The 27,971-nt window shown below is 46.5% G+C and overlaps 1 protein-coding gene and 1 pseudogene across 1 annotated transcript in view; one reads left to right on the forward strand and one right to left on the reverse strand.

The window, feature by feature from the left end:
- Window positions 1-27,751, forward strand: part of USP22 (ubiquitin specific peptidase 22) — a 53,722-nt gene extending 25,971 nt beyond the window's left edge. The window contains exons 3-13 of the mRNA XM_012651427.1: window positions 6,926-7,039; window positions 11,352-11,453; window positions 12,136-12,305; window positions 16,115-16,262; window positions 18,771-18,876; window positions 20,608-20,766; window positions 23,550-23,676; window positions 24,523-24,614; window positions 26,241-26,303; window positions 26,909-27,058; window positions 27,690-27,751. Of these exons, the coding sequence (XP_012506881.1) occupies window positions 6,926-7,039; window positions 11,352-11,453; window positions 12,136-12,305; window positions 16,115-16,262; window positions 18,771-18,876; window positions 20,608-20,766; window positions 23,550-23,676; window positions 24,523-24,614; window positions 26,241-26,303; window positions 26,909-27,058; window positions 27,690-27,732 (1,274 nt within the window). The 3' untranslated portion in view covers window positions 27,733-27,751. The remainder of the gene's footprint in view (window positions 1-6,925; window positions 7,040-11,351; window positions 11,454-12,135; window positions 12,306-16,114; window positions 16,263-18,770; window positions 18,877-20,607; window positions 20,767-23,549; window positions 23,677-24,522; window positions 24,615-26,240; window positions 26,304-26,908; window positions 27,059-27,689) is intronic.
- LOC105816103 lies at window positions 8,458-9,849 on the reverse strand (annotated as a pseudogene).
- Window positions 27,752-27,971: the final 220 nt, after the last annotated feature.

Below are 27,971 nucleotides of genomic sequence, written 5' to 3' on the forward strand. Positions count from 1 at the left end.
TATATTTAGTTGTCCAGCTAATTTCTTTCTCTTTTTGGTAGAGATGGGGTCTCGCTCTTGCTCAGGCTGGTCTAGAACTCCTGAGCTCAAACGATCCACCCGTCTAGGCCTCTCAGAGTGCTAGAATTACAGGCGTGAGCCACCGTGCCTGGCCTTATTGATCTTTTCAAAGAAGAAACTTTTGGTTTCCTTGATTTCTGTTGTGTTACTTTTCTATTCTCTCTTTCATTTATCTCTACTCTCATAACCTTTATTATTTCATTCCTTCTGCAAACTTGGTTTAATTTGCTCTCTTTTCCCCCCAGTTCCTTGAGGTGTATGTTAGGTTTTTGATTTGTGATCTTTATAATGTAGACATTTCAGTTGTAAATTTCCCTTTTAGCACTGCTTTCACTGTATCCCATAAGTTTTGGTGTAATGTGTTTTCATTTGTCTCAAGACATTTTCTGATTTCCCTGTGGTTTCTTCTTTGACTCATTAGTGTTTTTGTTCAATTCCACGTATTTGTAACTTTTCCGTTTTTCTTCCATTACTGATTTCTAGTTTCATTCCATTGTGTTCAGAAAAGATTCTTTTATGACTTCAATAGTGTAGCCACTGTGGAAAACAGTTTGGCAATTTATCTAAAAGTAAAACATTGGTGGTGCGTGCCTGTAGTCTTAGCTATTTGGGAAGCTGAGGTGTGAGGATCACTTGAGCCCAGGAGTTTAAGACCAGCCTGGGCAATGTAGCAAGACCCTGTCTCTTAGGAAAAAAAAAAAGTTAAACATAAAATTTACCATATGATCCAGCAATTCCATTTCTAGTAATATACCCAAACATACTGAAAGCAGCAATTCACACGGGGTGTCTGTACACCAGCAGTCATTTAGCTTTATTTACAATAGCCAAAAGGTGGAAATAACCCAAGTGAACATCAGTAGATGAATAGACAAACAAAATATGATATATACATACCATGGCATGTTATTTGGCCATAAATAGAAATGAAGTTGTGACACATGCTACAACACAGATGAAGCTTGAATATATTACATTAAGTGAAACAAGCCAGACGTAAAATGACTAATACTGTGTGGTTCTACTTATGTGAGAATGGACTAATTCACAGACAGAAAGTGAAAAATTACCAGGGGCTGGGGTTGGACATGGAGAGTTAATGCTTAATGGTTACAGAGTTTTCGTTTGAGGTAATGAACAAGTTTAAAAAATAGATAATAGTAATGATTGCATGACATTGTGAATATAGTTAATGCCATTGAATTGCATACTTAAAAAGGGTTAAAATGACACCTTTTATGTTGTGTATATTTCATCACAATTTAAAAACAACATACCCAAAAGTCACAGAATTGTTTAAATTGGTGAATTGTGTGGAATGACTCAATAAAATTTTTTTTTAAATAGTTACAGGTCATGTGACTGTGGGTCCCACAGGCCTGAGGGTATGAAAGGTGTGAGAGATTAGACATTGAGGTTTTAACTCAACAGAACTTTTTAATAAGCTGAAAATGAGTGTTAATTGCCCAAAGAAGATTATTCTTATAGTTTAATATGATAAAAATATATAGAGATATTAAAAGACAGTTGGATAAACACGCTTGTTCTCTTATATATCAGTGAGTTCAGACTGTCCGATGAGCCATGCCTGGGGGGCTTCAGAGTGGTGCTGCACCTGCCTCATGAACAGTCTTGTTGCAGGCCTGGCAGTGTCGCACCTGTATACAGGTGGGGCTCTGAGGCTGAGGTGGGCTGCCGTGCTTGGTGCTGGTGTGTGATGAATAGATACTCTGTGCAACAGCTGTTGACACGTGTGAGAGGGTCAGGTATCTTGTCCAGACCATGTAGCTAAGAGATGGCAGAGCCAGGATTTGGGTCCAGGCTTGTTAGACCACAAAGCCCTTACTCTTTCTATAGCAATATATGATCTCAGCTTCCATATTTCCCTATTCTCTCCTACCCCCCTCAACCACATTAATGGGGAGGCCATTTGGTTTACTTTGATGTGTAAATGACTGCCCCCTCTAGAGCAGGTCACAGAGTCCTGCCCGAGTGTGAATTAATGGGCTTGGATGCTGCCCCTGGGGAGGAAGGCATGGGGCCATGGCAAAGCACTGTGTAAAATGCAGTGAGGGGGAAGGGGGCAGGGAAGGAAAGCTTAAATATGTAAAACTGGCCTGGTGTGGTGGTTCATGCACTTTGGGAGGCTCAGGTGGGAGCATTGCTTGAGGCCAGGAGTTTGAGACCAGTCTGAGCAAAAGCAAGACCCTGTTTCTACAAAAAAATAGAAAAATTAGCTGGGTTTGTTAGTGTTTGCCTTTAGTTCCAGCTACTCGGGAGGCTGAGGCAGGAGGATTGCTTGAGCCCAGGAGTTTGAGGCTGCAGTGAGCTATGATGACACCAGGCACTCTAGCCAAGGCAACGGAGTGAGACCCTGTCTCAAAAAAGAAAAAAAAAAAAGTGTAAAACTAATATGTGAGAAAAATAAGAATGGGAAGCTACAATTCTCTTACCTCACAGGTTCGTCTGCGCCTTTGGGATGTGCTGAGCGCAGATTCCTCTCTGCTCCCACCATCATCCCGGAGCAACTTCACAGACTGTGAATAATTGGCTGTCTTCCTGTAGCGGGGTTTTGCAGAATGTTCAAGGGCAGTTCAGTTGAGCATCCTGATGTCGTATTAAGAACAAGGAATTTTGGTTTCCTCATGGCTAAGTTTTTTGGCATCATAAGGAATATCCAGTAGTACAATAAAGTGGGAGCTGAAGTGGACTGTTAGGAAGTTTACTCCATTGGGCATCAGGTTTTTAGCTGGAGCAGCATGAGAGGCCTACGGTGAGTCTTGCCTGAATATTGTGGGTGATGCTCTTAGAACAGAATGTTGGTAGCGGCAGGGTCCGTGTTGAAGGCCTTGTGGAGGGCTAGAAGAGGACGGCATGGGATGAGAAGGGACTGACCAAAGGCTTCACTTCCTCAGTTCCAGCCTGCCCTGCAAAAAAAATTGCCCTAATGGAATGTGATAAAAGTCACACTTCAGGAAAAAGAACTTGACTGGGTGCCGTGGCTCATGCCTGTAATCCTAGCACTCTGGGAGGCTGAGGCGGGCCTGCTTGAGCTCAGGAATTCAGGACCAGCCCGAGCAAGAGCGAGACCCCATCTCTACTAAAAATAGAAAAATTAGCTGGACACAGTGGTGGTGTGTGCCTGTTAGTCCCAGATACTCGGGAGGCTGAGGCAGGAGGATCGCTTGAGCCCAGAAGTTTGAGTTCCCAGTGAGTTACGATGACGCCACTGCACCTGGGGTGACAGAGTGAGCCTCTGTCTCAAAACAAACCTCATTCTTACTTGCGGTAGTCAGTCGGGTTTGCTGGTATCCACATCTGTAGTGGTGGGCATGCTACACTGAATGTTAGAGCTCTAGATAATAACTGAAGCCTGCGCAGTATAGAGGAGAGTCCTGGAGTTGTTTGATTTTAGACTTTTTAGTTTCATGCAGGTTTTTGTTTTATGTTGAGTCACCAAGGTACTGGGATTTTGCCTGTATGAGCCACAAAAGGACTAAAAATGATGCCTTTAGCTTTGTCTGTCATCTTAGAAGGGTTGTTTCAGTTACCCAAGAAAGGAGTGTGAGCATGGGCACGAGATGTCAGCTCCTTCTGAGTTGAGCGCTGTGTCTGTCCCTATGCTCAGGGGTGGGATGCACGGTGCCTTTGTTACTTGGTGGCTTGGGGAGTCCCATGTAGGCTATGTGTAAATCAGAAGCAGACATCATCCCTCCACCAGTAGGAGAGCCCCTGCCACACAAGGGCCGTCTCAGCATCCATTGGGTAATGTTTTGCTCTCATTTTCAATAGTTAGATTCCTATGCGTTAACCATTTTTCTTGGCACAGTCAGGGCTTTGTCCTTAGAACAGGTATTTTTGACTATGAAGTAATTTTCCAAGGGAACTTTGATTGTAGGTGTTGATTTGGGTTTTAAAATTTTATGTCGAGGTAAAATTCATATTACAATTAACCATTTAAAAGTAGACACTCAGTGGCATTTAGTGCATTTACTGTGTTGTGCACCTGCCACCTCTCAACGTTTTCCACACCTCAGATGAACACCCCATGTCTGTTAACTGATCACTGCGCATTCTTCCCTCCCCTGTCTTCTGGCAGCTCTGATCTGCTTCCTGACTGTGGATTTGCCTACCCTGGATATTTCATGTAAATGGAATCATACGATATGTTACCCTTTGTGTCTGGCTTCTTTCTCTTAACATGTTTTTGAATTAGTACCATGTATTAGTTTTTCATTCCTTTGTCTGTCTCAATAATATTCTGTTGTGTGGCTACACCACATTCTGTATCCATTCATCTGTTGATAGACATTTGGGTTGTTTCCACCTTTTGGCTCATAGCAGTAGTGCTGCTGTGAACATTGTATGTAATTCTAGGTAGACAAGTTCTCGTTTCTCTCGGATACATACCTAGAAATAAAGTGGCTGGGTCATATGGTAATTATGTGTTTAACTTTTGTGAAAGCACCTTTCCTCTGCGGCTGCACCATTTTAATTCCTACCAGCAATGTATGAGGGTTCTAGTTTCTCCATATCCTTGCCAACACTTAACTTTTTTTTTTTTTTAATAGTCATCCTAGTGGGTGTGAAGTGGTATCTCATTGTGGCTTTGATTTGCATTCTTTTAATGACCAGTGATGGTGAACATTTTTTCATATGCTTGTTGGACCATTTGTGTATGTTTGGAGAAGTATCAGTTCAAGTCTGTTGCCCATTTTTTAAGTGGGTTGCTTGTTTTTTTGTTCCTTATTACATATACATACACACATGTATATATTCTGGATGGTTGACCCTTATCAGATAGGTGATTTGCAAATATTTTCTCCCGTTCTGGAGGTTGTCTATTCATTTTCTTGATAATGTCCTTTGATGCACAGAATCAGATGTTTTTAATTCAAGTCCAATTTATTTATTTTTTTTCTTTTGTTGCTCATGCTTTTGGTGTCGAATAAAAGAATCTCAGCCGGGTGCAGTGGCTCACGCCTGTAATGCTAGCATTCTGGGAGGCCAAGGCCGATCATTTGAGCTCAGGAGTTCGAGACCAGCCTGAGCAAGAGCGAGACCCCATCTCTACTAAAAATAGAAAGAAATTGGCTTGACAACTAAAAATAGATAGAAAAAATTAGCTGGTCATGGCGGCGCATGCCTATAGTCCCAGCTACTTGGGAGGCTGAGGCAGGAGGATTGCTTGAGCCCAGGAGTTTGAGGTTGCTGTGAGCTAGGCTGATGCCATGGCACTCTAGCCCGGGCAACACAGTGAGACTCTGTCTCAAAAAAAAAAAAAAAAAAAAAAATTTTTTTTCCTCTGATATCTACGTGCTAGGGACCATACTGATAGGAAATATGCAAAGGCAGGCTGAGCTCTCCTTAACAGTTCTGATGACGACTTTAAAATTGTTGGACTTTTGTCAGTTTTTTGAGAGGAGTAGACAATAGCCATGGGATTCTTAAATTGCTATTTTGAGTTTTAGTAGATCTGCTTTAGAGGACTTTAAAGATCTACCACAGTATTAATATAAGTCATAGTGACTTAAGACATAAAATATAGTAAAACCATGATTTTTTTAAAAGACATTACTGTTTATCAGGAGATGCACTTTAGTTATGTACTAATTTAATCGTCGCACAAGCCTATGAGGCGTTGGTGCCGTTGCTATCGGCATTTTACCAAACTGAGGCTGGAGAAGTGGAGTGATTGATCACGGTGCATCACTGTCGCGTGGCAGCGCTAGGATTCGTGCCAGTTGTTCTAGGTCTGTGCTCTTCACTGCTGGCTGCCTTGCCTCCCGGACATCTGACAGGGCATGGTGAATTGCAGCCTCCCCCTGCCCACTCCAGGTTTTTTTAATTGTTGAATCGAGAGAGGACCTTTCTTTCAGGCATTCAAAGGACTTTATCTTATTTATTTTTATAATAAAGTAATTAAGAGCCCTGGTATTAGCCCTATTTTTTCTTTTATAGATGATGCAGTTGAGAAAGTATGCAAGACCCACCCAGAGGTGGGCAGCAGGCAGTTCTAGGTCACAAAGTCAAGGCCATTACTTAGTAGACAGTATCACAAGAATGGAAAAACAAGCACCACATGTACTCACCAGCAAATTGGTTTCACTGATCAACACCTAAGTGCACATATAGTAATAACATTCATTGGGTGTCGGGCAGGTTGGGGGGAGGAGGGGATGGGTACATTCATACCTAATGGGTGTGGTGCTCACTGTCTGGGGGATGGACACGCTTGAAGCTCTGACTCGGGTGGGGCAAGGGCAATATATGTAACCTAAACATTTGTACCCCCATAATATGCTGAAATTTAAAAAAATTTTAAAAAAAGTCAAGGCCATCCAGTTAGAAATTGTTTACCTCTTGGTAGCAAGTGCTACCAAGAACAAAAGTGACAGCAAAGAGCTGCTGTTCCTTTTTTGTAATAGTATCAGGAATTCTAGATATAGTGAAGCTTAGTGGTTACTCTATGCCAGTTGGCCAGAAATCTTTATGGATTTAAAATATTCTGTGACATTTTACTATTGTTTTAAGTATTACACATTCAGAGAAGGAAAGCAGAGGTCCCAGTATTCAAGTATTAGCTCCTTTGGCATGTGTGCCGCCTCTCTCTCTCTCTCTCTCTGTTTCAGATTCCTCAGCCCTTGGCAGGAGCTTCCAGACACAGTACACACCCCTCACCTGCTCAGCCTCAGCTGTCTCAGTGGGAGGAAATCTCTCTGGACTGGGACTATGTGACTTCAGAGTGGGGATATGCTGCCAACAGTTGATATCTAAAAACCTTCACTTATGTGTTTAACTCTGTCTTAAAGCGTTCTCTTGCAGTTTCTAATTAAGCTTTGTATTTCTTCCCTTCTCTTTTTAGCCATCGATCTGATGTATGGAGGCGTATACTGCTTTTTGTGTCAGGACTACATCTATGACAAAGACATGGAAATAATCGCCAAAGAGGAGCAGCGGAAAGCTTGGAAGCTGCAAGGTGTGGTTCTGCCCAAGTTTACCTACCTCATCTCTCAACCTGCAGTTCCCTCATGTCTGTTAAGGGCAGAACTCAGTAAGAGAAAGAGAAGCACCTGGGGAGTGTGTGGAGTGGAAGTGGTGATTTGGTGGGAAGAGACCCTCACCTGCTCACTCCTTCCCCCAGGCCTATGGGGGAGTCAGCTGAAGTAGTGGGCGTGGCAGGGGAGGGGCTGGCTCTGCCACCTGCTCAGCTTCCCTATGCCCTGGGACTGTTTCCTGGGGCACTTCCCTCACCCAGGTCCCCCTTGGGGTTGGAAAAGAAAAACATACAGTGGCACTTAGCTCTCCCAGGGCATATCTGCAGATGTGAAACTGAAGCAAATATAGCACCAACAAGGTTGTGTTGTATCTGATCTGGTGGCCAGGCCATTCAGTGTCCAGAAATCCCCAAAGAGCAGTTTGCCCTCAGCTCTGCAATATTCTAGAAAGTGCTCTCTCTGCAGTAGTATTAATAATAACTATAAATACATAAACACATCAACACATCTGCTTTCTTACAGGAGGGTAGACCATTTTTCTGATTAAAGTGTTATAGAATCTCTTTTAAAACTCCGAAATGTTTGGGTGATGTTAAATCTGTGTCAGCAGATAGAAATTACCAAGTAGAAAATAGAATAATGTATCACTTAACTATCCTGGACGGTTTGGACTCTTGTTCTGTTGTGGGTGCCCCTGCTGCTGTGGTACGGTGTGGGTTTCTCACTTGCTGTCAGTGCCTTGCCCCACATTTACTTTTTTTGTCCCTAAGCAAAAATAGTCTTTATTCATATTTAATGAAAATAGGCGTCACTATACTTTGCAAGATAGGGAAAAATAGAATTCAAAAAATTATTTTCTTTTTAAATATAAAACAATATAATCACAATACCAGAATATGGAACTCTACAGTTTATTTCCTATGGGTTACTGCAGGTATCAGTTTTCTTCAACTGTGCTATTCACAACTCTGTTAAGTCTAAAAATAAGAAACCACAGTGGTAGGAAACTTAAGACTTAGCACTTTCACTAAATGGCATACATCGAAGGGCATCAATTCAAGAGCAAAAATGGCTGAGCTGACCATACCCACCTATGTCATCCTTCCAGCCTTGGCGCCATCCAGGCACTGAGCTCCTGTAGGAAAGGCCAGGCCTGAAAGCCAGGATGTTTCGGATATTCTACTCATGTAAAGGGGAGTTTTCAAAGAGAAAATTTTTTTTTCAGTCAAACAGTAAGGCCTTGGTGCCAGGAGGCTTTACTGAGAGGAAGCACTTAGATTTAACAATTATAGAGACACAGGGGAGTTAAAAATGTACGGCAGTGACGTGTTCTATTTCAGTCACTTGTGCTACGGCTACCAAACATGTACAAAAAAGATTCTTGGATAGTTGTAGCTAGTTAGGACCTTGAGTGGGACCTAGTTCTAGACCAGGAAGGCGATCTGAAAGCAGACCTGGATCGAGACTTGGACCGGAGATCGGGTTTTTGAAGTTGACTTTGACCTGGAGTGTGATTCTGACGGAAGATTTGGTTTTGATTTGGAATTCGGTCTTGACCCAGACCGGGACTCCTGATTGTGCCAACATCCTCACTCTCCTCCAGCCTTCCCTCTGGCCAGACTAGGACTTGGCGAGTTCCTTTGCCACTGAGTGGGACTATGATTGGGAGTGGTCAGTGTCTTCCTCCTTTTTCTTGCTGCTGCCTGCCTTGCTGTCTTAATCGCTGCATCACCTTCTGCTGCTCTTGCTCTTGCTCCGGCTCTCTTCCCAGCTTCTCTTCCTGCCCTTGCTCTTGTCCTTGCCCTTGCTGTGGCTCCTGCTGCCCCCTCTGCTGCACTTGTGGCTGTGACTCTTGAGGAGGCCCTCTGGCTCCGGCTCCCACTCACACTCCCTTGCTTCTCCTCTGCTGTCCTCTCCTGGCTCCTGCTCTGACTCATGCTTTCACTTTTGTGCCTGCTGGGACTCCGGCTCTTGGACTTTCCAGCACTGTCATTGCTCTGGATCTTCTCTTCAGCTTGGGCTTCGCTCTTGCTGCGGCTCTTGTCTGCACTGCAGCTGTGGCTCTTGTCCTTGCTGGGCCCCTGCTTTTCTCTTTCTTGCTTTGACTTCAGCTCTGGCTGCAGCTGCGGCTCTTGCTCCGGGAGTGGGATCTACTCTTAGAAGGACTGCTTTTGCTGCTGCCACTTTAGCTTCTGCTCTTACAGGAATATCTGCTTGAAGAATGAGACCTTGAATGGCTCTGGCTCCTGGAGTAGGATTGGCGTCGTCTGAAACCTGGCTTCTCTTCAACTAACCTGATTTTCCTGCCATTGACTTCAGTTCCATCTAACTTTTGCAAAGCTCTTTTCATATCAGAATAAGATACAAATTTAGTCACCCCTTCATTTTTTTGTCCCTTGTGAGGATCTGCATAAGTCACTTCTGCCTGACGCATATAATCCTTTAGGTCTTGCCAGCTGCACTGACTTGACAGATTGTCCACAGTAAGTCTGTGCAGGTAGGAGGGCCATATTTATCTCGGTCACTTCTGTAACCATATCCGCTGCGTCCAGAACTGCAACTGCCATTTTAGCGTGGGCCGCAGGCGTGCTCAGCAACTACTCGCTCGCCACAGAGGTCTTTGCCATTCGGTTCATAAACAGCGTCTGCATCACACAGATCATCACACTCCGTGTTCATTCTTCTGATCCACTTCGAGGATCTTCCCCTAGCCCTTAAAGAAGCGCTCCATATCGCACTCCTGGGCCTGGTAGCTCAGGGGCCGATGTATACTCCCGTACACCCGCAGCATCTGGGCAACTGCAGTGGTGACTGGCCCCAGCCCCCATAGGCGGTGGCGGCAGCAATGGGCAGGTGGCAGGACGGACGCCCACATTCACTCTTTATTGGCTACATAGAGTCAGAGATATGCAAACATTATATGACCTTGTTCTTTATCATTTCTTTCCTCTTGGTTGCCATGATTTTTTTTTTAGTTCCAGCAAATGCTCATAGTGCTTTACAGTGACAGTGATGGGTATCGTATGTCCCAGTTGATGAAGGAGCATCTCATCTCTCAAGTAGCAGAACAATTACTGTGCAAAAGGAACATGTTTTGCATGACACCTGGCATGTGTTTTACATTCTTGCCTTGATTGGTCTGCATTAAAAACATTCCCAGGCTGGGCACGGTGGCTCACGCCTGTAATCCTAGCTCTCTGGGAGGCCGAGGCGGGCGGATTGTTTGAGCTCAGGAGTTCGAAACCAGCCTGAGCAAGAGCGAGACCCCGTCTCTACTAAAAATAGAAAGAAATTAATTGGACAACTAAAAATATATAGAAAAAAAAATTAGCCAGGCATGGCGGCGCATGCCTGTAGTCCCAGCTACTCGGGAGGCTGAGGCAGTAGGATCGCTTGAGCCCGGGAGTTTGAGGTTGCTGTGAGCTAGGATGATGCCACGGCACTCTACCCCAGGCAACACAGTGAGACTCTGTCTCAAAAAAAAAAAAAAAAATTCCCATTTTTTGAGAATGGAAGAATAGAAGCAGGTGAACTCAGTGATAAGCATTATTTGGTTTTAACAGATCTTTTGTGGAGCGCAATCTTTTTGATTTGTATTTCCTGTTCCTCCCCCCCCCTCAAATTTTAGTAACATTGCAACTAAGTGTGGGTATATCATTTCATTGTGCAGGACACTTAAACCACAGGGCTAAGAAATGCATCTTCCATATTAAAACAGAATTCTTCTAAAACATTCTGTAATTTCATCTATCCAAGATACTCTTTTAAAGTCTATTGAATTATTCAGAAATTTTGGGTAGCATGGAACAAGTACTTCTGAGTGAATAGGGTATGTGTTAGGATATATGATGCTCATTAGCATTTATACCATTCTTGGTGTGAGTATTTTATGGCATATGATTGTTCAACAGTTATATCTATTTTAGTTTGCTCAAAAGTACATTTTCTCTCTGTCAGTTTGACTCATTCTCAGTTGCCTTGTAGTTCTTGTTGGTGCTGGTGCTGTAGTCTCTGTACTCTGGGATTGAGGGCATCTGAAAAACAACCATCTTGGCTTCATTGTTGGGGTAGCTTTGATTGGAGGTGTTTCTCAGCACAGTCTCCAAGAAAAACTCCTTCAAGTGTTACGTTCAGCCCATATCGGCACAGTAGGGTTTTAGAAAGCCCAAATGTTACGGATAGCTCTCTTTGAAATAAAGCCTAATAGATGGTACATGACCACAATGTTTATTTATAAACACACTTGGTGACAGTTTAGCTAACAGCACCTGGCACTGTCCTTTATCTGCTTAGGCGTTGGAGAGAAGTTCTCAACTTGGGAACCAACCAAACGGGAGCTTGAACTGCTGAAACACAACCCGAAGAGGAGGAAGATCACCTCTAACTGTACCATAGGTGGGTCAGGGCCATCTGCAGAGCCTGCTCTGTTTTCACTCTTAGGCTTCTTCTTTGGGCTTTAAAAGTGAATGTAAAGTTGTGGGTTTTGTAACTCCATGGTGCATGACTGTCACTCATCGTTTTGCTCCACAGCCAGATCGTGACACCTGTTCTCTGTGGGGCCCTGTGGGAGGCTTAGGGAGCAGTGGCTAGTGGGAATGGTCCCTGCCCTGTGGCTTCAGAGTCTGCGTGTGTCTTTATTTACGTTTCATCTTGGCAGGTCGAAGCTGGGTGCAGTCATCTTCAGGGAGAGAAGTTATGTGTGAGTGTGTGCTGAATTTTCTGAGAATTGAGGAAATGCCTTCCAGAACATTTTTTAAAAGCGTTTTCTGTTTGTTAGAGAAGCTCCATTCTAATCTGGCCTCCTGTTATAGAAAATGCATTTGGGTAATTCTGTCAAAACATATAATGGCAAAAGTAGGTGGGGTGGTGGTGGTGAGCATTCCTCTATACAGTTCATTTAAAAGTGGCATAAAAATTAGAAAAATACTACCTTTCTTCTTGCTCTTTTCTTCTTGAATGAATGAATAAAAGAAAATGACTGCACTTGGAGACGTAAAGGAAGCCACTGGGATCCAGCGGTGCATGCAGGTCGATGCACAAGTATCATAACTGGTGCTCTCCCATGGCCTCTGTCCAGGTCTGCGAGGGCTGATCAACCTGGGGAACACGTGCTTCATGAACTGCATCGTCCAGGCTCTGACCCACACGCCGCTCCTCCGGGACTTCTTCCTGTCGGACAGGCACCGCTGTGAGATGCAGAGCCCCAGCTCCTGTCTGGTCTGTGAGATGTCCTCCCTCTTTCAGGAGGTGAGCGCCGTGACTTCTGCAGCAGAATGTTTCTGTAACTACTTTGTTTTGCCCTTTTAAAAAAAGTAAAATAAGGTTGACAATAATACAGGAAGGTAAATTTAGAACTTTATGCAAGGAGTAAATATTTATTAAATGCATTTATTACAGATAAGGACACAGTTTCCCAGAAGGGCTTGTTAGATGAGAGACTGTTGGTGCAATTCACAGAGGCGTGCCGCTGACTCAGGAGGGGCCCCTGAAGGGCATGGTGGGCAGTCCAGTGGCAGCCGCTGTCTGTCTCTGTGAAGACTGGCTATTCCCCCTTCCTCCATTGTGTATCGTCCTGGTTCGGGAAGGCGTGTAGAGGTGCACGTGCCACTTCCCTGCGTCCTTCTCAAGAAAAGTGGGTCCTCTCTGCTGCCAGCCCTTTCTCCATGTGCTTCATCTAAGCCTCTGCGCTCTGCCTCGCACTCACTCTGTTCCCTTGATCTGGTTGTTGTGTGCACTCGGGACATGCCCCCAGCTGGAGGGCAGGACACAGTGGAGCTTGGGGTCAAGGAGCACCTGGGCTGGTGCCTTAGCACCCACTGCTTGGCGACCTCAGATAAAGTTCTCAGACCCAAAGCCACTCAGTCACCCCAGCTAAAAAGTGGGGCTGGTACCTGCCCTACCGGTTTCTGAGAGAACCCAGATGCTCTTCGGGTGTCTTGCACAGGAGCCCACAAACACCCTTCTTCTGTTTGTCTCAGTAGCCTTTGCCTGGAATGAAGCCAGGCCCGACCACTCACGCGCAGTCAGTGGCTGCTGTGGAGCCACAGGTGCAGAGTTGGGCAGCTGGGCAGAGACCATCTGCCCTGCAGAGCCGAGCTTACCGTGGCAGCATTCGCACTGGAGATTCACCCACGTTCTCATGCATGTCAGCAGTGTGTGCTTTTCATTGATGAGTAGTCCCATTGTATAGGCGGACTGTGTTTAGTTGTCATTTCCCAGTTCAGAGTATTTGGGTTGTTAATGGGGTTTTTTTGATGCATAAAACTACCATAAATATTTATATACCTTTACAGGTTTTTGTGTGGAAATTAGCATTTCTCTCCAGTATCTCTCCTGATTCATTTATTTAGGTCTTTAGTTTCTCTTATTGGTGTTTTGTGATTTTCAGCGTCTAAATCTTGCACATATTTCATGTAAGTATTTCATGGTTTTGGTGCTATTGAAATGGTACTGTTTTTAGGTTCAGTTTTGAATTTTTCATTGCTAGTACCTAGAAATAGTTTTTGTATATTCACCTTTTGTCCCGTGGCCTCGCTTAACCAGTTTTTAGTTCTAGTAACTTCCCCCCTCAGATTCTTCAGGATAGGTGGTCATGTCATAAATTTCACTGAAGAAGGCTTCGCTCCTTTTCTTGCAATCTGTATGCCTTTTATTTCTTTCCCTTGCCGTACCATGCTGGGTAGGCCTCTAGGGTCACGCTGACTAGGCGTAGCAAGAGGGCATGGACGTCCTTGCCTTGTTCTCGATCAAGCATGATTTCGCTGTGCATCTTTCTTAGACGTGCTTTAGTGGGCTGAGGAATTTTGCTTCCAGTCCTTGTTTGCTGAGAGTATCATGACTGGATGTGTTGCCTTTTTCCAAGTGTTTTTTTCTACAGCTGTTGAGATGGTCGTGTGACCTTTTATTTTGTTAATGTAAAATTCATTGAATTTTTACAAATGATGAACAATGCTACGTTCCCATTTAGACAAAGCGTGTCACCAGGGATGAGGGGGAACATTGCATAATGATAAAGGGTCTTCAGTATCCCTGCCCATAGATCCTTTCTGCGTACTTGTGCTACTGAAGGAAGAGTTTTGAAATTGCCAGCTGAAACTGGATTTGCCTATTACTCCATTCAGTTCTAGTAGTTCTTGCATCATGTGTTCGAAATCTCTTTTTTTTATTTTTTGAGACAGTCTCGCTCTGTTGCCCGGGCTAGAGTGTTGTGGCAATCCTACTGCCTCAGCCTCCTGAGTAGGTGGGACTACAGGCATGCACCACCATGCCCAGCTAATTTTTTCTATCTATTTTTAGTTGTCCAGCTAGTTTCTTTCTTTTTTTTTTTTTTTTTTTTTTGAGACAGAGTCTCACTGTGTTGCCCAGGCTAGAGTGCCGTGGCGTCATCCTAGCTCACAGCAACCTCAAACTCCTGGGCTCAAGCAATCCTTCTGCCTCAGCCTCCCGAGTAGCTGGGACTAGAGGCATGCGCCACCATGCCCGGCTAATTTTTTCTATGTATTTTTAGTTGTCCGATTAATTTCTTTCTATTTTTAGTAGAGACGGAGTCTCACTCAGGCTGGTCTCGAACTCCTGAGCTCAAACCATCCGCCCGCCTCGGCCTCTCAGAGTGCTAGGATTACGGGCACGAGCCTCCACTTCAGGCCGAAATCTCTCTTCTTAGTTGCGTGCAGGTTTGAGGTAGTGTCTGCAGCTGGTCCGGGGACTGTGCTGTGAGGACCGCGGCTCTGTAGCGTGGGTCCTTGGAGGGGTCTCAGTGCACAGGTGGAGAGGTGGGTTGTGCTGTTTGTTTAGCGATTTGGCCTTTTTGTTAGATTTCTACCACATAATCTATTGCTAGTTATTTGTTTTATGGGTAATGTAATGAAGACTTTGCATTTTTGCAGCTTGCAGAGATTCTGTATCAGTCTAGCAAAACACTAACACTTCCACAGAGGAGTTCCACCGTGGCTGGGCCTCGGCTCCTGAGTCACAGCGTTCAGGGTTTGCTGAGCCTCTTCTCATTCCTTCCCTCCCTGTTAGGATGAGCAGTTTCATTTTCTGTTACCTGTGGACAGTGGCTCTAATTCTTTCCTTTACCAGACAACTTGTTAGCATCTCTTTTCCTCACAGCTATTCTCCGCTCTCACCTGTTGTCATTGTACAAGTGTTAACCCTAAGCCTCATGAGGAATTTGATGTGTTCTTCCTTGCCTACTTCATGGCACTTCTCTGTAAACAACTGGCAGTTAATATCAAGTAGATGAGTGTCTTGAGAGTGTAAGCCCTTTGGGAACTTGAAAGAACAAAGTTAATTTCATTATTATCTATTAATAATATGTTACTATGTCATTTTGTTTCCCTGAACACTTTCAGAATTTGTAATTTAAAATTAGGGATCTGTTCGTAAGAAAGGGACACTCTGCGTCTGTTATAAGCAAAATTAATGTTAGCTCAGAAGGTAGAATCTGAAATGTGAATGTCAAGTGGTCGTACACGTTCATGCTTTTGTATCTGAGCAGGGCAAGAACCCTCTGTGGAGTTTCATCTAGTTGGGAAGCCGTAGAACATAAGATATGACGCTTGGTCTAGTGTCCCGAGGAGAGGCAGTGGGGAGAACTGGCTGGCAGGCCCTGGGGCAGTTAGCCTCAGAGCTGGAGGAGCAGGAGAGTCTGTGGCTGACGCTCTTGAGTCTTCTGTAATCACAGTAATGTGTGATCCCTGTGTGGAAGCGCTGGTGGACATGGGCCTGAGGTGGTTTGATGCTTTGAGTAAACTAGTATTGGGCAAAATGAATCATTTTTACATGCATTTGAGCTCACATTGCAAGTCATAATTCAACATTTAGGCTTATCTGTAGAAAACTAGATGGCGGGAAGAGAGAAACTCATATGCGGACTCAAAGAGTCCAGTGAGTCCAAATAAAAATAGTTTTTTAAAAAAAAGTAAAATTGAGCCATTTTTGTCAAACTAGCCTTACCAATTGTAGGCAGCCGTTAAATGTTTTTTGTTGTCTGTCCTGTGTTCAGAGTCTGTGTTTATTCCTGACCAGTTTATCCCTTTTCCTTGTCGGAGCAGTTTTACTCTGGGCACCGGTCCCCTCACATCCCATATAAGTTGCTGCACCTGGTATGGACCCACGCGCGGCACCTGGCGGGCTACGAGCAGCAGGACGCCCACGAGTTCCTCATCGCAGCCCTGGACGTCCTGCACCGGCACTGCAAAGGTTGGCTGCACCTCCTGTGCCTCTCCCAGGGTTAGGACAGGGTTTTCCTTGACGAGAGGAAGCAAAGCGAGTATGCACTTGTGCAAATCAGCGTGGCTGACATTTGATTGTGTTATAGACTTCATAATCCTTTTTTTTCCAATAAGAAGACACCCTAATTACCTCAAAGAGGTTCTTCATAGTTTAACAGAAGAGGAAATAGCTTCAGCAGCCTGGCAGTCTGTCCTCCCTTGACCCATCATGGTGAACAGTGAAATCTCAGAACGCCCAGTGTGGTTTGGGGTCTCTGCCTGCTTGGGATGGTTTTGGGGTTCCTCTGGGTTATCAGGCCTGAGGCCTCCGAGTAATCCCCAAACACACCTTAGCTGGCAAAACTGTCTCCCTCCCCTTGCGGGATCTCCAGAAGGACTGACTGTTGCTGTGCAATGGCCAGAGAGCGCTGGGAACAGCACTGCCCCTGTGTGCTTGCCAGCACTCCCTGACCCGGGGCACATCCTTTCTGATTCCAGTCAAGAGCCTTTTGTTTTAAAGTCTCTCTTGGGCTCTTATTGAAACTCGGCCTCTCCCATAACATAGTCTCATAGCCCGAGCCCAGAGGGTGCTCAGATATGTGTGAGTTTTGATGGTTTGGGGGCTGGAGGCGGGAGATGAGGACTGAACCACTCGAGCCAAGCTTGACCCCTCTCTGCCCTCCTCACTCTGGGGTCCCAGCGTGGAGGACCCAATGGCTTAGATTCTGTCAGCACAGGTACCAGCTGGGGTCGATTCTCAAACTTGAGTGTAGGCTGGTCACCCAGAGGCTCCTTGAAACATGTTGCTGGGGTTTTCTGATTCCATGGGCCCAGAGGTGATGCTGATGCTGCTAGTTCAGGTGCTGCCCCGAGGACTACTGTGCTCAGGTGACTAGGGACCTGGCTGCCCGTGGGTTACCTGTGGCCTCTGGGCTGGCACAGCTAGTTGGTGGCAGTATCCTGCCAGCTAATTTTCTCTTTAATTGGTGTCTTTTGAAAAACAAAGTCCTGTTTCCCGGGTCACTCCGTCTAAGGGCCTGGTGAGCTGGCCTTCCCCATGCCGTCAGTCCCTCGGCTGAGCTGCCGCGTGGCACCCACAGTCGCCTGGTGGGGTCTGGGGTCCAGCTCAGAAATGACCCACACTTGAGGTAAGATGTCTGGTTTTAATGCACTGTCATGGAGTTAGGTACTGGTTGTTGGTCTTAAATTTTTTCTGCTGAAAACGTATGCATGATCCTTTTAATAATGCTTGTCCTAGGAATCAAAAGTTGCTCAATAGCTTAGGTAAAATTTGGTTTCCTAATGTGATTTATAACATACAACAGAAAAGAGCCACTGTGGAAGATTATTAAATTATTATTCCAAGCACCTAGTGAGAATAATTAAGAGCCTTCTGTAACCAGCAGAAATCTGATCTAAAACTCAAGTATTTGAAAATGAATTGCTGTTAAAATGTTTACATAAGCAAAAAATGATGAAACTGTTGTGATCTGCTTCTGACATAATTCGCACTGAAATGTCTGAAAAGAAATGAAAGGTTCTTCTTAGAAACGTTGGCGATCAGAACCCTGTAGCGAGGTTGCCCAGGCGCGGTGCACTTGGGGATGCGCAATTGTTTAAGGCATGGGGGCCGCCACTGCTGTTTCTGTGTGTCTGTATTTGTGTCTTTCTTGTGTGTGTTATGTTTTCCTGTACTCTAAGATTCTGTCCCATGAATTTGAGATCCTTCTGGGCAGCATCTTCTTCCTAATCTTAAATTTTCTGCTATCGAAAACTCAAAGGCCATTCTTTATTCCTTTGTAATAATTCAGCTTGATAGTGTATAACATATATACAGATGGCCACACACGTTGTCTAGTCGAATGAAGTTGTATGTGTTGTATTTTGCTGCGTACATTTTTTATTTATCTACATACACATAAATAAATAAAACGTGTGTTGAGTAGAGGGTGGGAGTGGCACTTCTCTAGATAAACCTGCCTGGATGACAGGCTGCTTACCTGGGGTGAGAGTGCATGAGCTGGCGGGGAAAAGCCCGAGAAAGTCATATAGTGACACTTCCTGATCTAAGGGCACCATTTTACCTAGCCAGGGAAGGGAGAGGGTAGGGGCTTCCCTGGGAATATTTGGCCCACAATAAGTTTGGCTATCTCACTAGAAACATATTTATTTAGTGTCTCTGTATATGAAAAAGGGAATCAATAACTCTGCCCAGTTATTAGGCATTAGATGTGCTTTGTTGCTAAGATAAAAAGAAGCTCTAAGGCACTCTTCTTAGGGAATGAAAGAAAGAAGAGTTGGAAATCCAAGAGCTCCAATTTCTCATCACATTAAAATAATGATGGGACCCTCTGCCAGGTCTGTTGAAATGATGAATACCAGAGTGTCAGCACTCCTGGCTTCCTTGGGCCCCTCCTGGGCAGATGTGTCCTTCTCTTGGGGCCTTGCCATCTTTATGGTGTACAGATGCTAATCACGGAGCGTGATCTGTCCCCAGGTGATGATAATGGGAAGAAGGCGAACAACCCCAACCACTGCAACTGCATCATTGACCAGATCTTCACGGGGGGGCTGCAGTCGGACGTCACCTGCCAAGTCTGCCAGTGAGTGTGCTCTGCAGCGTCAGCACTGGCTCCATTTGTGTCGGCACCACAGCAGATTCCCGTCAGCACAGCCGTGTGCTCTGAACAGGCTTTAAAGTAGATTCCTGGCCCCAGAGCATGGTGGACGCCACCCCCACCAGGCCATCTTGATGGATAGGTCACTGGGCTGTTTGGCTCTTACAGTGGCCTGTCTGCAGCAGCAACCAGCCGAGAAGCAGAGGTGGTTTTGTTAGACAGCCACACCGTTGTCATTTGTGGAGACAGAATAGCTCTAATTGAAAAGATACTAGAGAAATGATGAACAGATGCTCTGAGTGTGAAGGTCTTGGTGGGTGGGCCTCGTTCTCTTGGAGAGGCTGGTGCCCCCGTGGGCACCCTCAAGTGGGGGTCATTTCTGATGTGCACCCTCAGTGTCGAGGTCCTTGCTGTTGTCCACTCCACAGGATGCGTTCTTGGGAGCTTTCCCCCGTCCCCCATTTCTCTGCTTCCCTTATAGTCCTCGACACCAGGAACCAAATACAACAGGCCCATTTCATGAAGGGCTAGATCACAAATGGCAGATTTTTGACGTGTGTTCCGAAGTGTATTAGTTTTAATGAATTTATGGTTTCCTTTTCCATTTTCTCTAATGCAGTGGCCCTAATTCTTTCCAGGTGTGGCCTCTGCTTAGTGTTCCAAGCTTCTAGAGCCAGAAAGAGAATCCCTTGTTAGGTTAGAGGAACCCTCTTACTCAAACTCAGTGCATGCTACTAGTTATTTTTAGAAATGAGGTCTCATATGTCACCCAGGCTGGAGTGCAGTGGCATCGTGAGAGCTCACTGTAACCTTGAACTCCTGGGCTTAAGTGATCCTCCTGCCTCAGCCTCCCGAGTAGCTGGGACCACAGGCTGTTGCATCTGGCTCTGTTTTTTATTGCAGATCAATTTTTTTAAAATGTGGTCATGATCCACTAAAATTACTTCAGAACCCCTAATGGATTGCTATTTGCAGTCTACATAAGGCCAGTTGGATATTGGAAAGGCCAGAGCTGCCTGTGTCAAGGTGCAGCTTTCTGTAAGGATCATAGATTGCGTGACGCCTTGGTTCTAATCAGGTTGGGCTCAGAGTTTGCTCTGTGCAGTTCTGACTTCCTCACAGGCCCTAAACTACTGAATTCCATTAGCAGGAGATTGTTTCAGCTTTAAATCCTGTTTAAATATCTATACTACATTCATCAATCTGAGTTTTTTTTTTTATGTTGTGAAATAATTCTCTAGGAAGGAACTGGTCTTGTTAAGTGCAGCATCAATTGCCCAGCTGGGGCTGCCGGGCCTGGCTAGTGCATGCTCTCTGGGAAGTGTGCTTGGAGGCCTCCTTTACCACCCAGGGTAGGAGGTTCCAGTTCCCAGGTGCAGCAGAGAGAGATCCATGGATTCAGAGCCTCTGGACTGGCGCCTGTGAATTTTTAATCTTAAGAAAATCCCTAAATGATTATGATGGTCTTCCGGGTTTGGAAATCATTGCTTTAGGATCAGCCCTGGCCTTAGGGGTTCACACATCCCTTCCTGGGGCCACCTTGGGAGCCCAGGACATGCTGGGTGTGAGCACTCTGCTCTCTGTCCAACCTGAGATGATGCTCGTGCAAAAGGGTGAAGTGGGGAAGGGGAGGGTGGGGCATCCTCCACACGGTGTTGCCCCAGGAGCCACAGTGGATAGTAGTCCTCACGTGCGTCTGTCTCCCTTTGCTTCTAGTGGAGTCTCTACCACAATAGACCCCTTCTGGGACATCAGTTTAGATCTGCCTGGCTCTTCCACCCCATTCTGGCCCCTGAGCCCAGGAAGTGAGGGCAGCGTGGTGAATGGAGAGAGCCATGTGTCGGGAACCACCACGCTCACGGACTGCCTGCGAAGGTGAGAAGCCCACCATAGTCTTCCTCATGGGAAGGGTGTTCAGAAGCAGGGGTTGATTAGGATCAAATGGGGCTTTTTTTTTTTTCACATGCCTAGGACAGAGCCTTGAGAACAGACAGGACATTAGCCTGCGGTTGCTCATGCTAGTTTGCCTTTTTTTTTCCCTCTCCAAGACGAGTAGATATTTCTGTCCACCAGCTTTGCATAGTGTAGGATATCTTTATCCCTAGCTGGCGGTCCACACCTCGATGTACATGAACTGAGAGCCATAGAGCAAGACTTGGAGCTCCCTCACCTTTTGTGGTTAATAACCTACACCAGAGTGTGAACAAAGAGCTGCCCCACCCTATGGTACATGGCCTTTTCTGCAAGAGATCAGAACGTACATGTGGTCTTCCGTACTTGCAGTCATTTTCAAATTTGTCCATTCACCACTTCATTAGTTCAGATAAGTGATAAAATGTAGGGAGTGTTTGCTGTAAAATATATTCAAATAGCTGTAGCATATAATTGTGAAGAGATCAGAAAAACTTCCTAAATTTTAATTGAGTCTAGTGTTCTATAGCCTTTATTTTCTTTTACTTGGATTAATTAAAGGTTACTGCAGGAGAATCCCTGTTGAGTGAAAGTGTTCCTTAGAAAGGGTGCAAGCTTTTCTTGCACTGATAGGTCCAGGTGTATAATGGAGTACCACATTTTAATTTGGAAAACGAACAAATAACCAAAACCAAAAACATTTTTCAAAGACACTAAATTAAAATTTAGTCATAAATTTCAGTAAAACTGAAACTTTATACACAAAGCAGGCAATGGGGGAGAAGGCAGTAGAACTACCAACCGAAATGTGTAGGAAACGTGTGTGGTTAGGAGAGGCCTCGCATGGCTGGCGACAGCACCCACGTCGGGGGAGAAGAGGTAGAGCGCGTCCATCCCTGCCTTGTGTTGAAAGCAAGGGCTCCCTTTTCCAAGTTCTCCCGAGACTAGATCACAAGGCCGCAGTGAAACAAGCTCAACTTTGGCCAGAGGGCTCCTGTCTTGTGCTGGGTGAGATGACAGAATTTCTAAAGCATAAACAATGGCTCTCCATACTTGGTTGAAGAAAGATTGGGTTGTTTGTTTTCAGCTTTAAAAATTGGTGTACAGTACATTGAAATGTCTGTTTTATGAGTTTTTATTGTTAGTAGCTACCTGTTGTGCCAGAAGTGCTTTTAACGCAGCCCTTCTGTGTCATAATCTGTCCCCACCGTTAGAAAATTAGTTCCCCAGACATCTCAGTTCTTTAAGGAAGGCTTTTTCCCCCCACTTTTGTGCACCATTTTATTGGGAGGGCTGACCAAAGAGGAAAATGCCTCTTTAGCCAGAGCCAGTCCGGTCACAACTGAATAAAGGCAGAGTGTCGGGGGAATAGTATCATGGAAAGAAGGAGCGCAAAGCTCGTGCCTTCTGGGAACCAAGGGTGGTTGGCACACAAGTCATGGCGTTCGTGAGCATAAAGCCTTGCATCTGCAGCTAGGATGACTTGGCACCTTGGGCAGGGAATGGCTGGTGCAGCTGGGACTCCCTCCTCCAGGTCTCCTCCATCTGACTCCTGATGGGGGATGCGGGCGGCAGGGGAGGCTGTGGGGTGGGTGTCGGCAGGGCTTATCAAGGCAGTGTTGATCCTGCCTGTCCTGGGGCCACCTGTGGCTCTGCGGAGTGTTGGGTTGGGCCAGGTCAGGGTCCAGAGGCTCTGCGCCCAGGCCAAGGAGATATGCTGACCATGTTAGGTGGCCCGGACTGCCCCGGTTCCATGGCCTGAAGGGACGGGAAGGTAGTTGCCAGTCAACATCATTGTGGCCCCAGGAGCAGGGCCCAGCTTTGGATAGTAAGGAGGTGGCCAGGGACTTGAACTCCCTGGGCTTGGGCCAGCACAGCCAGGGCCTTGGCACGTGTTCTTGTGGGCAGGGGTGTGGCTGCCAATACCCAGGGTCACCAGAAGAATGAAATCAAGTTAAGCTTCTTATGTTGGGATAATTGCAGCTCCCCTGCAGTTGTAAGAAACCACACAGAGAGAGCCCGCGTACCCTTCACCCAGTGTCCCCGATGGTAGCCCTGCAGCACTGTGGTGGGCACCACAGCCAGGATGCTGACGTCCGGGCAGGAAGTGCCCAGCCTCTCCATCGCCATGGCGTCCCGCACAGCTGTGCCTCCTGCCCTCCCGCCATCCCCTCCTGCACCATTTCTACAAATCCGACCTTTCAGGGTTACGTACATGGCATCATACAACGTGTAGCCTTTTGGCGGCAGCTTTTTTCACGCATGGTGTTTTCTGGAGATTCACCCAGGCTGCTGTGTGGATCACTGGTGTGCCTTTTTGTTGCTGACCAGTATTTGTGGCTGCACCACAGTTTAACCCTTCACCGCTGGAGGACATCTGGGTCATTTCCGGGTCTTTGGCTGTTAATCAGTAAAGCCTCTATAAACATTTGTGTATAGTTTTTGTATCAATACAAATTTTCATTTTTCTGGGGCAAATTTAACTGCTGTGTGGTATGATAGTTAGAAAATTATTACCATTTCTCCAGGCCTTCGATTTAAACAGTATTTAAGATAAATGTTTTTTATAAAAAATAGGCAGGAAAGGTGGAGGAAAAAATAATTTCTTTTTTGCATTGTGAAATCACAAACATCCTTAACTGTATATGTAAGTTTTTAGTAGAGAAATCGACCCATCGAAAGTGATAAAATACCTGTCTTCTCTCGTTCCTGTCTCTTACGTCTCCCATCTTTCTTATGCCTCGTAGATTCACCAGACCAGAGCACTTGGGAAGCAGCGCCAAGATCAAGTGCAGTGGCTGCCACAGCTACCAGGAGTCCACCAAACAGCTCACCATGAAGAAACTGCCCATCGTGGCTTGTTTCCATCTCAAAGTAAGTTTTCCAGCAAGCCAGTTCTAGCGGCAGACTGATTCAGTGCACAGTGTGACGCGCAGCCCGTAGGTCTGGTTTACAGAAGACGTTTTGTAACTGCAGCGAGTCAGTAGGGAACGCTGAGCAAGCTCGGGGCTGCGAGTGTGATGACTTTTCCCCTGTGCTGTGGCCACCAGAACACAGTCGCCTCACAGTGAAACGTAGGGTGTCAGTTACTCTGTGGGGCACGTAGTTAAGACTTTATTACTTCTACCCAGATTTGCTATCTCCGCCTGGCCCAAGTTTTCTGTTTTTCTCTTACTTTATTACAGAGACACTTAGCATTATGATCTAGTTAAGGAGTCAGCAGGCTTCTTCCATAAAGGACCAGATAGTAGATCGTAATATTTTAGGCTTCCTGGGCCACATATTCTTTGTTTTATTTTACAACCCTTTAAAAATGTAAAACAATTCCAAGCTCACTGGCTGGATTTGGTGCCCCTGATCTAGTCAAAGGAGTATCTTTTGTCTGGTGAAAGGAAGGACATGTTCATTTTTGCTGCCACCAGTTATGGATGTGTGCTTCCTGCAGTTCGCTGTGTTTGCTGAGAGATGACATCGTAGTAGCCCTGGTGTCACCCCTGAACGATCCCGTCATTTCAGGGCTTGACCTGAACCCCATACGTTGGAGTTTGTATGGATCAACATTGTGGTGTTAAATCTGTGAGCTCTGCATGCAGCCAAAAGACATTAAAAAACATACAGTGTGAGGCACAGAGAAGTGTCATTGGAGGAAACCACTAAAGTCTGGGAGCTGACTGGCGCTTGTCTCCTTTCTTACTCTTTCCCCAACTCCTGTTTCTGTAGCGATTCGAACACTCAGCCAAGCTGAGGCGGAAGATCACCACGTATGTGTCCTTTCCCCTGGAACTGGACATGACCCCCTTCATGGCCTCCAGGTAGGAGAGGGTTTGTCCAGCTGCATCTGGGCAGGGGATGCTATGGTCCTGGTGGGGCTTTGACAAGGTGATTGCTGACGTTGATACAAACCTTACCTACCACAAGCTTAATTATTTACCCTGATCTTAACCAAGACATATTTTAATGAATTGCTTTTCCTCAGATACAGTTTTTGCTTTGAATATTTCTCTGATAATTCTCTGTCCACTTTTAAACTTGGGAATTCATCAAGGTGTGGGATCCAGTGAGAAGGCAGCGCTTTATTTGGTAGAACAGATTTTGAAATATAAACAGATGTTTATTTTGCAGTTGTAGATTTCATTTTCCTTGTTTTCAAACCTTTGTATCATAGACCACTTAAAATGTAATCCTCCAAAAACCATAATGCTCATCGATGCACAAAACCGTCAGCATCCTGTGGCTGCTATAACAAATAGCCACGAAGTCAACGGCGCGAAACCACAGAAGCAGATTTTCTCTCTGTGTGAGAGGCCAGAAATCTGAAACTGAGCTGTAGGCAGGGCCCTTTCTCCTGTGAAGGGTCTGGGGACGGTTCGGTTCCTGGCCACCTCCCGGCTCTTGGGCTCCTCCCACCAGTCTGTGTCCCATCTCCCGCTGCTGATCCCTCCTGGAAACCCTGGTTTCTGGACTTAGGGCCCACTCAGGTCATCAGGATGATCTCTTCTAGACATCCTTATTAACTGCCCACATCTGCAAAGACCTTTCTACAAGTAAGATCCCATCTCAGGTTCCAAGAGCTGAAATGTGGATGTTATTTTTTAGGGGATGCAGCTTAACCCACAGCACCATGTAAAAACAAATTGCTTTTGTTATTGGCATCTTCCTGGTGTCCTTCCTTCTGGTCCTGCTCCTGGGGCATACAAGTGACCATCTCAGATAAAACAAGACCACCAGGGTTATAGCTCTGTGCTGTCAGCCTGTAACCCTGTGCCCAGGGAAGTGAGCCGGCCCCAGTCACGATTTCATGAGTCCATGAAGGTGGTGGTACGATTGCTGATGTCAGGGTCTCAAGAGAGCTTGGTGTTTTCTGCTATTGGTAGCCACAGCCCCCTTACATAAATGAGATAAATAAAACGTGGATTTTCCTGTTTCCAGTGCTGCCCCTCCCCCATCTCACCAGCAGATGTGCAGGTTATGAAGTGACAAGCAGCAGTCTTTGTCCTTTGAGGAAACAGCTGTCTAGGCTGTTGAGTGGATTTAACTTGAGAGCACCTTCGCATCTGGTGTGTTACAGACTAAACTCTGGGAACTTTGTCCCAGTTCCAGCTCCTGTCATAAGCCCATTCGGAAGTTCTCAGGCAGTGAATGGCCTGTGGCTCCATTCCCCACCCCCCCCAGAGAGGACATGGTAGTGTCAGGAGGCCAGGCCAGGTGGCCCTGGGGCCCAGGTGTGCCCTAGGCAGTTCACCTCACAGACCAGCCCCGGTGTCCTCAGGTAACACGGGGATCACTTCTGCCTAAAATGGAGTTGTTGAAAGAACAAGAAAGCACATAAAACATACCTTAGCACGGCATCTGGTGTGGTTGGTGTTGCTGGAGCCCTGTGTCTCTGCCTGATGATGTTATTTAATCTGTGAGGCTGCATCCGCCCTTGTCTGTTACAGCAAAGAGAGCAGGATGAACGGACAGTACCAGCAGCCCACGGACAGTCTCAGTAATGACAACAAGTAAGTGCTGCCAAGTAGTGTGTGTGTCCTGGTGCCTCTGGTCACGCTCCGGGCAAGCGGGCATCCCTTCTGCCTCGTAGGACACCAGTGGCTCTCGGGAACCACACGCTTAGGAGCGGTACTGGCAGGGCTCTTGTTCCTGTGGCCACTGACCTACTTAGTGTCTGGCCCTCTGCCCTCTGTTGGGGAGGGACTTTGTATACCTCGTCGTTATAAATGTTCCCCACTGTCGGAGGAGCCCCATCCCTTCCCCTGGTCTCTGGCCGGAGGGAGGTTCCATTTGGAGAGCTTGACTGGCTGCCTTCGCTGCACACAGTGGGACCTCTTTTCCTTTCACTGTTCTTCCTCCTGTTGATGTTGTGGGAAGAACGAAGGCTGGTGTGTCTGCCGCTGCCTGCTTCCATTAGATGCAGTCTCAGATGGCAGCGGAGTGAGGGAGAGCGAGCAGGGCTGGCCAGGCTCTCCCTCCCCTCTGTTAGCCTCCTGTGTGTCAGCCATAGCTGCTGGGGTGCGGTGCTTGGGCCCGGGCCTCCCCTTCCCTGCCTGGGCTGTCTGGTTTCTGACGGTCAGCTGCTCTCTCTCCTACTCCTTCCCTCCCATGCTAGATATTCGTTATTTGCCGTTGTTAACCATCAAGGGACCTTGGAGAGTGGCCATTACACCAGCTTCATCCGGCAGCACAAAGACCAGTGGTTCAAGTGTGATGATGCCATTATCACCAAGGCCAGCATTAAGGACGTGCTGGACAGCGAAGGGTGCGTCCTTGGGTGGGAGGAGAACCCTGCTCAGGCACCTCTGCTTCCTGTCTGTTCATCTGAGTCCACAGCCACGTCTGCACCTAGTGCATTCAGGGGGGTTCACCTTCTGTTGCCCAAGTGACAAGGGCTTGTTCTAGGTAGAATGCCGGCCTCAGTGAGTCATCAGAGGGGAGAGAGAGAATGTTCCCTCCAGGGACCAAGGGGACCTTGCTGCCATGGACTCTTTGAGGGGTTTGGACTTTATATTCTGAGCAACAGGAAAGCCCCCTTGAGAGGTTTTACATAGAAGAATGTGTGTGTTAAAGGGTAGTCTTGAGGGCAGCAGGTGGATTTGGGCTGGACCCTGTTGCAGTGGTCCTGGCAGACGCTGGGCCCCACGCAGGCGGGGTAGTCATAGCTCGGGGAGAGGGCTGTGGAGGTCGGGGGGCCTCCTGGTGGGGGCAGTGCCACCAGTTAGTGAAGTGCTCTCTCCCCCTTGGGGATTGAAAAACCAAAACCATCAACCAAGAAATTGGGCTCTGGCACATGTGCAGAGGGCGCTGAGCTGCGCTCTCGTTTGGGGCAGTGGCTTTGGTTTTGACATCTTGTGAATCAGAGTGTGAGCATCTTCCTCTCTCTGCCTCTGCAGGTACTTGCTGTTCTATCACAAACAGTTCCTGGAATATGAGTAGCCTTATCCGCAGCTGGTTGGAAAAAATGAAGGTGACGAGTTGGCAAGCCTAACGATGTGACCCCAGCCTCCCCGACCTGGAGACACCACCTCCCACACAGTCACGCCCTGTGGGCCCCTCTGCCCTGGGACCCTCAGGGTCAGGACCAACAAGCACAGGTGGTGGGGGCTCCAGGAGCTGTACAGAGGCCAGACGGGGGTGTGCTCTGGGCAGGAAGCAGCAGAGTAGCCCTGTCGCCA

Source organism: Propithecus coquereli, unplaced genomic scaffold (assembly GCF_000956105.1).
Source record: "Propithecus coquereli isolate 6110/MARCELLA unplaced genomic scaffold, Pcoq_1.0 Scaffold355, whole genome shotgun sequence".
NCBI classification, from domain to species: domain Eukaryota; kingdom Metazoa; phylum Chordata; class Mammalia; order Primates; family Indriidae; genus Propithecus; species Propithecus coquereli.